General features: G+C 39.0%; 1 protein-coding gene across 1 annotated transcript in view; it reads left to right on the top strand.

Moving 5' to 3' along the window:
* The window catches only part of FRMPD2 (FERM and PDZ domain containing 2), a 41,674-nt gene extending 29,302 nt beyond the window's left edge, over nucleotides 1–12,372 (top strand). The window contains exons 18-29 of the mRNA XM_059821332.1: nucleotides 94–192; nucleotides 1,313–1,420; nucleotides 1,540–1,656; nucleotides 2,127–2,347; nucleotides 2,930–3,034; nucleotides 4,384–4,477; nucleotides 4,976–5,061; nucleotides 5,258–5,405; nucleotides 6,474–6,688; nucleotides 7,968–8,066; nucleotides 9,221–9,567; nucleotides 12,177–12,372. Coding sequence (XP_059677315.1) covers nucleotides 94–192; nucleotides 1,313–1,420; nucleotides 1,540–1,656; nucleotides 2,127–2,347; nucleotides 2,930–3,034; nucleotides 4,384–4,477; nucleotides 4,976–5,061; nucleotides 5,258–5,405; nucleotides 6,474–6,688; nucleotides 7,968–8,066; nucleotides 9,221–9,567; nucleotides 12,177–12,372 — 1,835 coding nt within the window. The remainder of the gene's footprint in view (nucleotides 1–93; nucleotides 193–1,312; nucleotides 1,421–1,539; nucleotides 1,657–2,126; nucleotides 2,348–2,929; nucleotides 3,035–4,383; nucleotides 4,478–4,975; nucleotides 5,062–5,257; nucleotides 5,406–6,473; nucleotides 6,689–7,967; nucleotides 8,067–9,220; nucleotides 9,568–12,176) is intronic.
* Nucleotides 12,373–12,634: the final 262 nt, after the last annotated feature.

Here is a 12,634-nt window from a genome sequence, read left to right as displayed (position 1 = left end):
TTTTAATTTTTGAAGCCCCAGTTTTGCATACTGTATGAATCTACTGTCTCCCTGCATTAATCTGTATTTATTCTAGCTGTTTTGTTTCTGCAGCACCTGGGTCACCAGCCATCCAAAAGGAAGTTTTGCTAAGCGGTCTAGAAAGAGAAATCATTTGTGTCAGCCTAAAACGTGACCCTAAGAATGGATTTGGTAAGTAAGGAACATGAATATTATGTTTGTTACTGGGACTGTCAGATCCTGGTGCTAACACTGATACTTGCTGACTCAAGCTCTTCAAGATTGTAACCTTCTTAACCTCATTTATTCTTCCTATAGAATAAGACAACCAATCTTTGTGAAGGACTTAGAATTTCCAAGACTAAAAGGACTAAGTGCATAAATCAAGACCACAGTTTTTTCAGAGGATTAACTAAGGCCACAGAGGTCAAGGGGACCAACTGCTAAGAATAGAATGAAAGGAACAAAGGTCTAATTTTGTATCTGAAATCCATGTGCAGTGATTTTATTTATTTTAGACCTTACGCAGGGGGAGATGATGTTCTGCAAACCTTTCAGGTATTGCCTGTGGGGGTGCAAAATGCGTACACAAGCTTAACGCGAATGTTTCCTGACTTTTGGATTCTTATTTGGATAACATTTTTGTTATATAATACACTATCACACTGTATCCTGTTCTTGTGGGGGAGTCCAGAGGACCATCAGGTTTCACAGCTGACCATCAAATTTCTAAATGGTGCAGGTCTGTGTGGAACATCCTGATCCCAAACTCAACTATTCTACCAGTGAGAAGAATATATTCTGCAATACTCAGAATATTCTGAGCTAAGATAGTGAAAATGAACTACTTGACAATAGATTTTTATTTTCCTAGATATCTCTTACAGATCCATTAGAAGTTTACATGGCCTACCTCAGGGGCCCTAGACTACATGATGTGGAACAATGCTCAAATTTATCTAATGAGCTTTTAAACTGTTTTCTTCCTGCAGGTGTTAAATACTAATGTCCACATAGTTTATGACTCTTTAAAGAAAGTAGTTGGAAACTTTAGAAGTCCCAAGCCAGGAAAGTATATTTATTGAGAAATTATATTTAAATAGCCACCAAAGTCACCAGCACACTTTACTTATAACATGAGTTTAAAGCTCTCCCAAATCAAGACCTTGATGCCATGTAAATCTGAGCTCCTCATTCTCCATACCATCTATAAAATTTATGCCACTGGAATAAGAACCTTTTGTGCTCCTAAGGTTCATCTTTTCTAACACTGCCAGTGTCTCTGCATTCTCATGCTATCTCATTTTTGCAGGTTTTGTAATTATTGGAGGAGAAAATGTAGGAAAATTAGACCTCGGTATCTTTATAGCTTCAATTATCCCTGGAGGACCTGCAGACAGAGCTGGAAATATCAAACCAGGTCATTGTCCTTAGTTTTTAATTAGAATTAAAATACTTTCATGGTTTAAAGTTAGCTACTCTGGATTTATTTCCTTATTTAGATGTGCTTTGTCTTGTTTTTATCCTTTCTTTTTTAAGGAGGACGACTCATCTCTGTGAATAATATTAGTCTTGAGGGCGTTTCATTTAATACTGCAGTTAAAATCATACAGAATTCTCCCGATGAAGTGGAGCTCATCATCTCTCAACCCAAAGGTATAAAGGCAAATGCCTTTGTTGGCTATGGAATGCTAATAGTTAACTCAGGACACTGGTATTTACTAGGCACTGGGATGTAGTAGTACTTTCTTGCTACTCAGTGCTAGTTGTAATAACCATAGGCTAGCAGTGAAAATAGTCAACTTCTAGTAGGTATCATGTGATCTCTGTTCTACAGTCAGTGTGAAAAAAACTGCTGCATTGCAGAATACTAAGGGAATTTGGGATTTCTCTTCTTTCTCTGATAGAGTCATAGTCCTCTGCAATGGTGAAGCAAATACATTTCTCCACACTTATAATAGCAGCGCTCCATTTTATAATGACTGACTCATTTTATAGATCTGATTTCGCAACCAGTTGATGTAGGAAGTTACTTTGTCCTCCTGTACTGAGGTATAATAGTATTTGCCTTCAAGTTTACCTACTGTTTGCATTCAGCAATGTTTTATTTTCCTATGGCTTTACAGACATGTATGAAGAAAAGAATCTATCAAGAGGAAACAGCACTAGTGGATCTGAGATCTCTTGTGTAGACAGTGGGAGAAAAAAGATTCAGGATTGTCATACAGCTCTCCCCAAAGAAGAGGACATAAATATAGATGAACTTGAGAAGGCTCTTTCCTGGAGTTTAGCACCAAAATTGGGCCCTAGGATTCCAGTTCCTTCAGCTGATAACCGGAATGTGGAGGTAACTGAGATTTTGATGCTATTCAGTAATAGCATCACCCAGCATGTGTCTTAACAACATGCCAACTATATTAAGAATGGAAAGTAACCAAGAAATTAAAAAAAATGAGGAAAGGAGAAAGAAAACCTTGGAAAATGTTGTTTGTTAAATTACATTGGAAATGTCAAAATGATAGACATGTCTAGAATATGTGAAAAAAATGGGGAAACCATTCCACAAAATGTTATTAAAATTTCTGCTCCCTTTTCCAGTGGAGGTAGAAAATTTTGATTATTTTCTTGCAGTCTCTTAGGTTTTCAACCAGACGCAGAACAGTGACATTTTGTGTTTAATTTCCTACTGTTAGACAGCCCTCCCTTCTATACACAGCTTATGCACATTTAGACAGATTATATTTTGAGTAACATTGGTGTAAGCTTGAAATAATGTCAGGTATATAAATGGTACCACTCCAGGCTTACAGTGATAGCAGGATCAAACCCTTTATATCTTCTGGAAAGTCTCTCTTCTTTTTTTTCTTCCTTTTCCCCCCTTTTTAACTGAGATGCTGTAGTCTCATTAGTGTTTGTATTTTTGAGACAGGAAGCTGATTCTTCACACTTACCATCTCCATCTGAAACCAACTCGAAGGAAATTTATACTGTGGAGCTTGTTAAAGAAGACGGGACTTTTGGAATCAGTGTGACTGCAAGTGTTACTGTTAATCTCTCAGTGTGTCTGTCAAACTGTTACATGACCAAGAAACACATAGGGAAGTGTATTTATGTGGAACAAAGATAGATAGAAAATAGGCTGATAACAAAAACTTAGCATGGCACATTTCAAACCTAAGTGTCCAACTGATTGACAGAGAAAGCATAAAGCACTGGCTCTGCTTGTTCCCCAGTTCTTGCCCGCAGAATCTGTGAGAGAAGCGTGCTGGCATAAAGCACGTGGCAGTACAAGCCCTTTTCATCCTTACTCGAGAACAAGACCTACCACTGAAAGTGGAGTTTGGTCGGGGAGGGATATAGCCAGAGCCTTTAGAAAATGCAGTGATGTAAAGAATTCTCCAAATCATGACCAGTTTTGCTGCTCCCCTGGAGCTCCTGGAACTCAAAGCCTGTGTCTGTACAAGCAGGTTACACAGGACCATGGCATGGGCTAAAGCAGTGGCCCACAGGCACTGTTTAATTGTTGACAGCCCCCGATACAGCTTTGACCTGTGCCTCAACAAACAGTATAACAGAAGCCATCCCATGCCGGGGAGCTGAAAGTTTAGCTGTATGGACTCAAGATAAGCCATGCTTCTTAGTCTGAAGGCCAGAGAAAGAGCTCCAGCCAATTTTATTTCCTAATATAAGGAAATACAGTTCTCCACATATCTAGAGACCAGAGAAGGCAGCAGTGAAAACTATCTGCCACATTTGAATAGCAATTCGTCATCCTGGCTATCAAAGTTGAATTTACCCCTCCAAGCTGAGATATCTTTACAGTCCTTGCTGAAATGGAGTGGCAAGCAACAGCCATTTCATTGCCTGTGGAAGAAATTGAGGGCTGCTTTTTCATCTGAATTTGGCCAGAGGATGTAGATGGACAGCCCACAATTATTAAATTAATCTGGAATTCCTCTGAGCTGTAGGCTCTCAAGCGCCTGCACAAGTTCAGGTCCATGCTTTATATATTGTCTGAAAGGTTAATGATTGCTGAATGGATATTGCATAGTTTGGAAGCTGTGCTAGAGACTGACTGAAAGATGCAACCCCATCTGTGTGTTAGCATAGGGGAAAATTTATGAACATTTAGTAAATGTTTTTATATAGCCACATAGAAACGCATTGCATTTTTTTAGAAAATAAAACAAGATTACTGCCTAGGGAGGTATTTTACAAGTAGATGGGACTTTGGAGTAACATCCTCTTTCCTTTTTTTCCTATTTAAAAAAAAATGTAATTCCTGAGCAGTTGCTTTGCAATGCATGTGTAAGTTGCTTTGATTTTTATCACAGGAAGAACACGTGAAGACTCCACTCTAATCAGTGGGCATCTGTTTTGCAGGGTGGAATTAACACTAGTGTGCGTCATGGTGGGATATACGTGAAGTCAATTATTCCCAGGGGACCAGCAGATAAGGATGGACAAATAAAGATAGGTAACATGTCTGGCAGTAAAACTCTGGGCTGCAGAACTCCATGTTAGGGTGGAATGGTTGCCACAGGGACAATGAAACACAATTGGGATTGGAGGTCATACAACTGTGAAATGTAATATGCAGTCCATCATTCCTCAGCCTGTCCCTGTACTACAGGTAGATATCCCACTGAAAAACCAGGAGCCTCATACCAACATTGTACAGTTACTCTCTGTAGCTGCACATCAGGCTACTGACTCTGACATCTACTTTCAGTGTTGCTGTGATAACCAAATACTATCACTGCATTTACTTACAGAGTACCCTGGTATGTTTTAAGTGCTAGTTATAGAATGCTGTACAACAAGCAGTGTTGCTTTCATACAAAGTAACATAATTTGACACAGATAAGCATGAAGTTCTATTGCAACATGGGCAGCCTCAAGGTTTACACCCATTGAACTTGAACATCAAAGCAACTTGACCATTTGTTTGTTTGTTTGTTTTCTTTTGCCTCAGGTGATCGTCTGCTGGAAGTAGATGGCATCAGCCTCTGCGGCATCACCCACAAACAGGCCGTGGAACACCTTAAGAAATCTGGCCAGGTTTGTACAACAGCAGAGCTCAATAAGATACTCAGTAGAATAAACTGCACTTAGCATAAAGCTCAGTAGGCAAAGCTGGGCCAAAAGAAACTTCCCCCCCACACACACCCTCACCCCATTCTCCTAAAAAGAAAAGTAAAAAGACTTAGGGCTCACTGTCTTCTGTGTAACTGGAACCTGTTCATCATCGTTGTAGATTGCCAAGCTGGTTCTAGAGAGGGAAAACTACCAATTGGCAGAGCCACGCCTGACTGCTAATGACAGAAAGGAGGACCAATATGCAGTTGTTTCTGTGGCAACATCCTTCACAGATGGTACCAAGGACTACTGCTTTTTGACAGATGGTGAGTGATAAAAAAGGAACTCAGGGTGACTTCTTACAATGTGCAAGAAAGGAATGAATGAAAGTAATTCTATGAAGTTTCTGTGGGTTGGAAGGAAAACTGCACACTGAATAAAAATATAGTGTGCAATATTAATGGCATTATCAAAAATCAATTCTGAACAAAATATTTCTGATGTACTTAGAGTTACAGTTGCTAGATAGAGCTGAATTTATCCTAGGCATAAATACTGTATCTCTCAGCCTTCATGAGACGAGGCTGGCAGGGGATGTCCCTGTCTTTACTCTGTAGCGCTCTCAGGCAGGAAGCAGCTGTGTTGATGTTGCCAGTCTGTTACCCGAAGAGAGCCCAGCCAGCACAACTGCTGATGCTGTGTCAGTGATGAAGCTAGGGTGAACTGCTGCCCCAGGGCCAGGACTGGAGACTGCAATAACTTCATTTCTTAAAAGCAGAAGATTCAGAGATCACTTTCACTTTATTTAGCCAATAAATAAATGCTGTATCTTTTACTGTAAGGCTGTGTCATAAACACTAAGTCTGAACCATACTTTCCCATGGGGCAGTTACTCCTCTACGTTGTTCCTACCAGAATGGGGTTCACCTGCAAGTATGGTATTTGGGAAAGTGCTGGTCTCTTGTTCTTGTCTGGAAAGAGCAGTAGCTCTGATTCTAGCCTATAGCTGGTTAGTGCAGGACCCAAACTAATATCAGGCAGCTACAGAATAGTAAGATCCACCCAGCACTTACAGAAGAATGCCAGAAAAGGATAGCATTGGAACCTTTTTATGTTGGTACAAAAGGCTTCTTCCTTTATGGGCTTGTATCAAATGGCATAAAGTCTGCGAACACACAGTGGAATAGAATCCAGTTCTCCCCATTCAGCCTGTGCTATTTCAAGGGCTCACATAAGTTAAAGGAACACCAAATCCTTCTTTTGCCATTAGTATCAGCAGATCTACCTCTATAGCACACAGGGAAAAGGTCTGCTGAGGGTATAATTTACATCAGGTCCTTAGGGAGTACATATGCCACAGCTCCCACTCTTTTTCCAATCCCTGCTTTGAACAGATAATACATTTGAAGTCAAATTGACAAAGAATTCTGGAGGTCTCGGCTTTAGTGTTCTGCAAATGGAAGGAGATGCTTGCGAACCCCTTGGAGGAGCTATTGTCAGAATCAAAAGACTGTTTCCAGGGCAGCCAGCTGAAGAGAATGGCGAAATTGAAGTTGGAGACATCATTTTAGCTGTGAATGGGAAACCTATTCAAGGACTCTTGTATCAGGTACCAGGCAGTACTATCACTGGGCCTCCTGATGGGTAACACGTTAATAAAGACAATGGGATGAAACTTCATTTAAACTTAATTATCACCAGAGGGGATCAGAATTTGCATATAATGAATCTGATTTCTATGTAGGATTCTTCTCTAGAATTCTTAACAGAATTTTTACAGATAATTTCTTCTGCTATTTAATTTATAACTTTCTACTACTGATGCACGAAGTCTATTTAGATACACACCAGTTGTTAATTAGTTGGAATCTTTGTTGCTGTTACGCATAATCGGAACATTTTTTCCCTGTGGTCATTTGTGCTTTGTGATGTCATGCTAAATACTATGCCCCAAATTTACCCAGGTGAGGTAAATCCAATGTAACTTTTCTAACTGGAATGAGAAATTCTATACTGACATGAAGAAATTAAATGGTAAAAAGAACTACATGTGGATTTACTTTTTTCATCATAATCTTTTCACCTTATCAAAATCCCTGAGTTTTGTATATGAATATGCATTGAATAGATAAGATTGGTAACAAACAGAAACAATGAAATCATGCAATTTTCCCACTGATAGGTCATTCGTATCATTAAACAGCTAGGGCAAAAGACAAGGTGCTGTAAATCCTAGAAACCTGGGGGCTTGTTGTAATTGTACTCCATTTTTTTTTCCTGGCCTGGAGTCTGTCCTTTTCCAGTACTGTCTTGCTCTCTGACATACAGACTTTGTACTCAGTTTGTGCAGAGGGGGAGACAGGGTGTTTTGGCTTACAGCTTTTTTTTTTTTTTTTTTTTTGCCTCTAGATTAAGTATTTCAAGTTCCACTATAACTGAAAGTTGAATGCCATTGAATAGATGTTATGTCAAGGAGGAGCTTTGAAGAAGTCTACCTTTGGTTATATCAATATGGCAGTCTGTGGAGCTATGCTGATATAATTGACTTAAGATGTGTCCCTGCCACATGCAGTTTGAATGCATTTGTCTGAAAATCCCATTTTCTTTAAGAAAAGAAAAAGATTTAATTTAAACCTATGTGTCTTTTGGTGGAACAAGAGTTTGTAAACAGAACTCACTTGACTTTAAATACCCATTCACATAAAAACTATGGCCCACTTATATGACAATCATACAGTAGTGAATTTTGGCCCCCAAACACTGCTGAAAGGCACAAATACTAGGAATTTGGCATTCAGAATAAAAATTGTCTCCATCCCAGCTGGTACAATGACATGTACTGTAGACTGTGTTCCATAAGAAATCTAATATTCCTTCTCCCTGCTTAGGATGTCCTGCATTTGTTGCGAGGAGCTCCTTCAGAAGTCACACTACTACTTTGCAGACCACCAAAAGGTGTTCTTCCGGAAATAGAGGAGAGTGCCCTGGTAAGGCAAAGCTTCTGTCAGTAAATTTCTTTCTGTAAACCTGGAAAAACACTACTACATTTTCTATCCAATCTTGAACAAGGCAACATTCCCTTTTTTCCAAGGCCCTCTACTCCATTTCTTTGCCTTCACAGCTTCAATTCAACCTGTAGAGTTCAGCTGATTCTTCCTTAGCAACCAAAATAATAGAAATCTGACAGATGTGAAATATGTTTATTCCAGTCCAACAGCTTTTGAATTGCAGTACTGTCATTGGAGTGAAACAGCACATACCGAAGCAGATCTTCTAGTGATGCTTCTAAAAATGCTCTACTAGATCCCCAACCAGAAACTGCAGATATTCTCAACTGCAACTGTTATAACTCATGGGCCTGAGGTAGCTATATTACTCCCAAAAGAACTCTTCCTATCCAGGCTACCTCTTAATAAATTTAAATAAATGAAATAGTGGTTTCAACTGGTTATTCAGCTTCTTATTGATAGCTAGCAGAATCTTCAGGGGGTGGGGGTGGGGGGTCAAACAGTAGAGACTGCAGAGACTAAAACAGTGCTATTAGGTGTGTTAGCATTATTATTCCTGCTTCTTGAACACAACTCATGGACACATACACAAGTACTCTTATAATGAACATGCATTTGTATTACTCTTGCTCCATGCAGAATGGCCCACCAGGATTTATAAGCACTGTTCATGGGCAGGCAGAAATCACTGTCAGGACCATCTCCAGATAACAAACTGGCTCCTGTTGCTCTCCTGCAATGTACCCTTGGCTGATTTCTATGGTCAGTTGCACAGGAGTCAAATCCGGAAGCCATTTCTACACAATGACGACAATATAGACACAAAGTTGAGGCATGATATGAAGAGAAATAAAAAGGGGCCACCTCGAGCAAAGAATTAATTGGGAAAAGTGAACTTGTGTAGTAGTTCCCTGGCTGGAAGTCCTGAAGAATGTGGGAGATGAACATAAAGACAAAATAGTTATTTAGTGAGAGAGTACCTCCCTCTATTTTTTCCCTCCCTTCCAGCTACCATTTGATATTTTCGCATTCAGATGCTTATAGATATTGCCTCTTCACATTATTTTGTTCTTAAAGGAAAGAAGATGGGAGATAAAAAAGGGGTTACACTAACCTTTCTGTTATTTTCATAGACTCCGGCACCATCTCCAATTAAGGAGTTTGTGGCAGAAATGCCAGGCAGTACAGAGGTAGGAAATAATATGGATCAGTCTACCAGTGATGGAGGTAGCACCTCTTCAGACCTCGAAGACTGCCTGGATTCTCCAGCAGCAGCAGATTTCAGTGAGCCTCCTGAAGAGGACAGCTCAACTTATGAAGAGCAGGAAGCTGAGTTTCAAGAGAAGCCCATACACAAACTTGTGACTCCCAGGGGAAGTTTCTATAAGCGCCTTTGGAAGTTTCATCAAGAAGCTGCCAGTTCTGAAGTCTTCCACTCCCTAGAGGAAGAAGTGAAGCAGAACTGCTACTCACCATGTGAATTTGGATGGGCCAAAAGGTAAGGAATACTGAAATCTGCTCTGCAGCCTTTCCTTTGGCTTTTAGAATTTTGAAAGTTAATTGCTTAGTTCTAAGTACAGGGCTATCTGCTTCTAATCACTGCTGATGACTGAAGATTTTATTTTACCATCTTATTCTGACTATCCTAATCTGCTGTCTCTACTTACTTTCATCTTATTAGAATTTTGCGTAAGTCTGTATTGTAAGACAGTTGTACGAGTGCTGCACTACTGTAATCATTTACACTGTTCAGCTGAAGCTGGCTGCAGTCTGAAATCAATGGAAGGACTCTTGTTGACTTAAATAGGAACCAAAGACTCTTATTTATTCTATGACCTTTTAATTTCAGTTTCTCAGAGTTGACTTAAATAGACACCAAAAATTTCTTTACTATTGTATGATCTTTCAATTCCAAATTTTTTCAGAGAAAATAAGAAAACCCTCAGAAGACAAACTGTGATCAAGGAGGAAAAAAAAAAAGTTATTTTCTGGTCTTCAGAAGCCCATAGAAGCCCTGAGCCAGAGGAGTTGTACGATAAAATACAGTGCAAACAGACTCAGCCTCCTTTTACACTCTTTTGGATATACCAGACACTGGCACACAGAAGATAATCCATTCCATTTTAATCATCTTTCCCAGTGCAAAAGAATATAAATTATCAGAACAGAAAGGATTGGTGGAAAGGCAATTTTATCTAGAAGCTAATCTCTATTTTTCCACACAGTCACTTGAAAGCCTTTTGTTACTCTTGACATTCATTAAGCACAGAACCAGACAGTCAGAGATTCCAGTCTCTGGGAGGTCACAGCACTAGCTGACTGCAAGTCAAGTGGGACTTGCAGTCCTCTCTCTTGAGAGGAGAAGCTTCACTCACATTCATGAGTGAAGCTCCTGCTTACATATATGCTTCTTTACTGCTGAGAATAAAACCAGCAGAAACATGTCAAACATATTTGCCAAGAGATACAGTTTCAACAAAACTAAGTTTCTTGTGGGAAAATAGTAATTCCAATAAAAGTTTTGGATTCTTCCCAAGAAGGATGTTCTGAAATAAGTGGTTTTGTTTGGTACATTCTTATTATCATTTAGTTTCAGCTTTTGCATTTTCAAAAGGCAGCCAGAGCAGTTTAAAATGGCATGCATTTAAATGTAATCTCAGTTTAAATGATACTTCCAGCTAAAAACATATAAAAAACCCCAGAAGGACATAGGCATTAATGAAGGACTTCCTTTTGATTAAAGAAGAGATTTCTTTTCTTCAGATTGCTCAAAAGTTTTCATGCAAATGTAGAAATCTTCTGATATGAATTTTAAAAGTTCCCTGCTCAGGGTTTCACATGAAAAACTCCTTTCACTCTTCTTCTCATTGCCACCAATAAGAATCTTTGAAAAACTTTAACCCAGAGTTTTCCCCTGTGAAGTCCAGGTGTAGGGGTCACAAGACTCCAAAGGAAAGTTGAGCATGTCAGTGGAGCTTATGTATGGGCCTGCAGGTCCAAGACTCATGTTATTTCCCACGGTGATGTAGAGATGGGCTAGAAGCTGTGCTATGACTAAGCCACTGCTGGCTCATTGCCTTGAGCTTGTGTAGCTCTGCCCACACCTTTCATACCCTTTGAAGGTCAGTCAGCACTCCACTAGCACGTGACAGCTTCTATGATACCCAAACTGATCAACAGCCATTGAACTTAATATTTTCTTTCCTGTCTCCAAAAGAAAGGAGCAGACTGCATTTGATGTTATCCTTAAACATTTCTTTTAATCAACCCAGTCTTCTTCCACAGTATTGTAAGTATCTGTCATCCAGCTATTAAAGCACAAAGTGTAAGCTTCATTCTCAGCTTTGCTGTGCTACTGAAGATGGCCAACTTCTCATTTCCTCCCTGCACAGATATAAGCTAACAGACTAGATTGCTTCCCTCACTATGGCATACAGCATGAGCCTATAAGTTTTTCTTATTTTCATCAGTATTTCAAAAATACCATTGAAGGCTACTAGCCATATCCAGCCAAAATGCCTGTTTGGCTACTTGGCTTTGTATTTTCCTTCTGACTATAGACAACTTTTGATACAAGAGCTTAACACTGGGGATTTTCTAGGATTTCATACAAGAGACACAATTTGTGTTCCTTTTAGTTGTATATGTTTGCTTGGGAGATGGCAGGCACAGTTCAGTTCTATCAGAGAGTGAAAGATCCTAGGTGACTGTTATATTTGAAATGACGTGGCATCTTTGCCATGTGAAGCATTAATAAAAGCTATGCCATTTTAAGCATTTTTAAGATGAATGAGGTTTAGCACTATTTCAATAAAGACTGATATGAAGAAAACACCCACTTTAAAAAAAAAAAGTTTCAAGCATTTCTATTAGCTTTAATGGTAAATTTAATGGGAGACAATGCTATAGTAGTCTATTAGAGTTCATCAATGACAACAGCCAAAACAATATTAAACACAACATATACGATTACAGTCTGGGCTTGAACATTAAAAGTGCCGAATACTGTGTCTCCAATATAGTGGAATTAAATAAATAATAATTTTAATTCAAGTAATTGAACAAATCCATTGATTTCCATAGGACAACTCTTATGCTTCAAGGCAAGCATGAAAATAAAAGCAGGCTTACAAAGATAAGTCAGGACTTGTATTTTTTATGGAAAGACAGGAATCATTTTATATTTCAAATTTCTGATCCATGCTCTAGTTACCAAGGAAAGACCTGTAGGAGCCCGGAATGTGGCTGGCATTCTGCAAATATGAAAATTGTAGCAGTACTGTAATGCGCATACTGCTTACCAGATAAGTTAAGTTGTTTATGGCAGATGAAATAATTAATAGTCTAGGAATTGTCCAATTATTCTTTTCAAGAAGCAACCGAAGTACTAATTAATGCCTTAAAAAAAAAAAAAGGAAAAAAAAAGACTACAAGATTTTGCAAAGGCTGTTTTCAAATTCTGAAAGCTTTTTAGTCTTTTAACTAGCTTTGCAAAATACTGATTACTTATTTCTTTTTATAGTAGCACTGGAGGACCGAGACAGCAA

The sequence above is a fragment of the Gavia stellata genome, chromosome 9 (genome assembly GCF_030936135.1).
Source record: "Gavia stellata isolate bGavSte3 chromosome 9, bGavSte3.hap2, whole genome shotgun sequence".
Classification (NCBI taxonomy): Eukaryota; Metazoa; Chordata; class Aves; order Gaviiformes; family Gaviidae; genus Gavia; species Gavia stellata.
The sequence above is the reverse complement of the archived record's forward strand: the minus strand, read 5'-3'. Positions and strand labels throughout refer to the sequence as shown.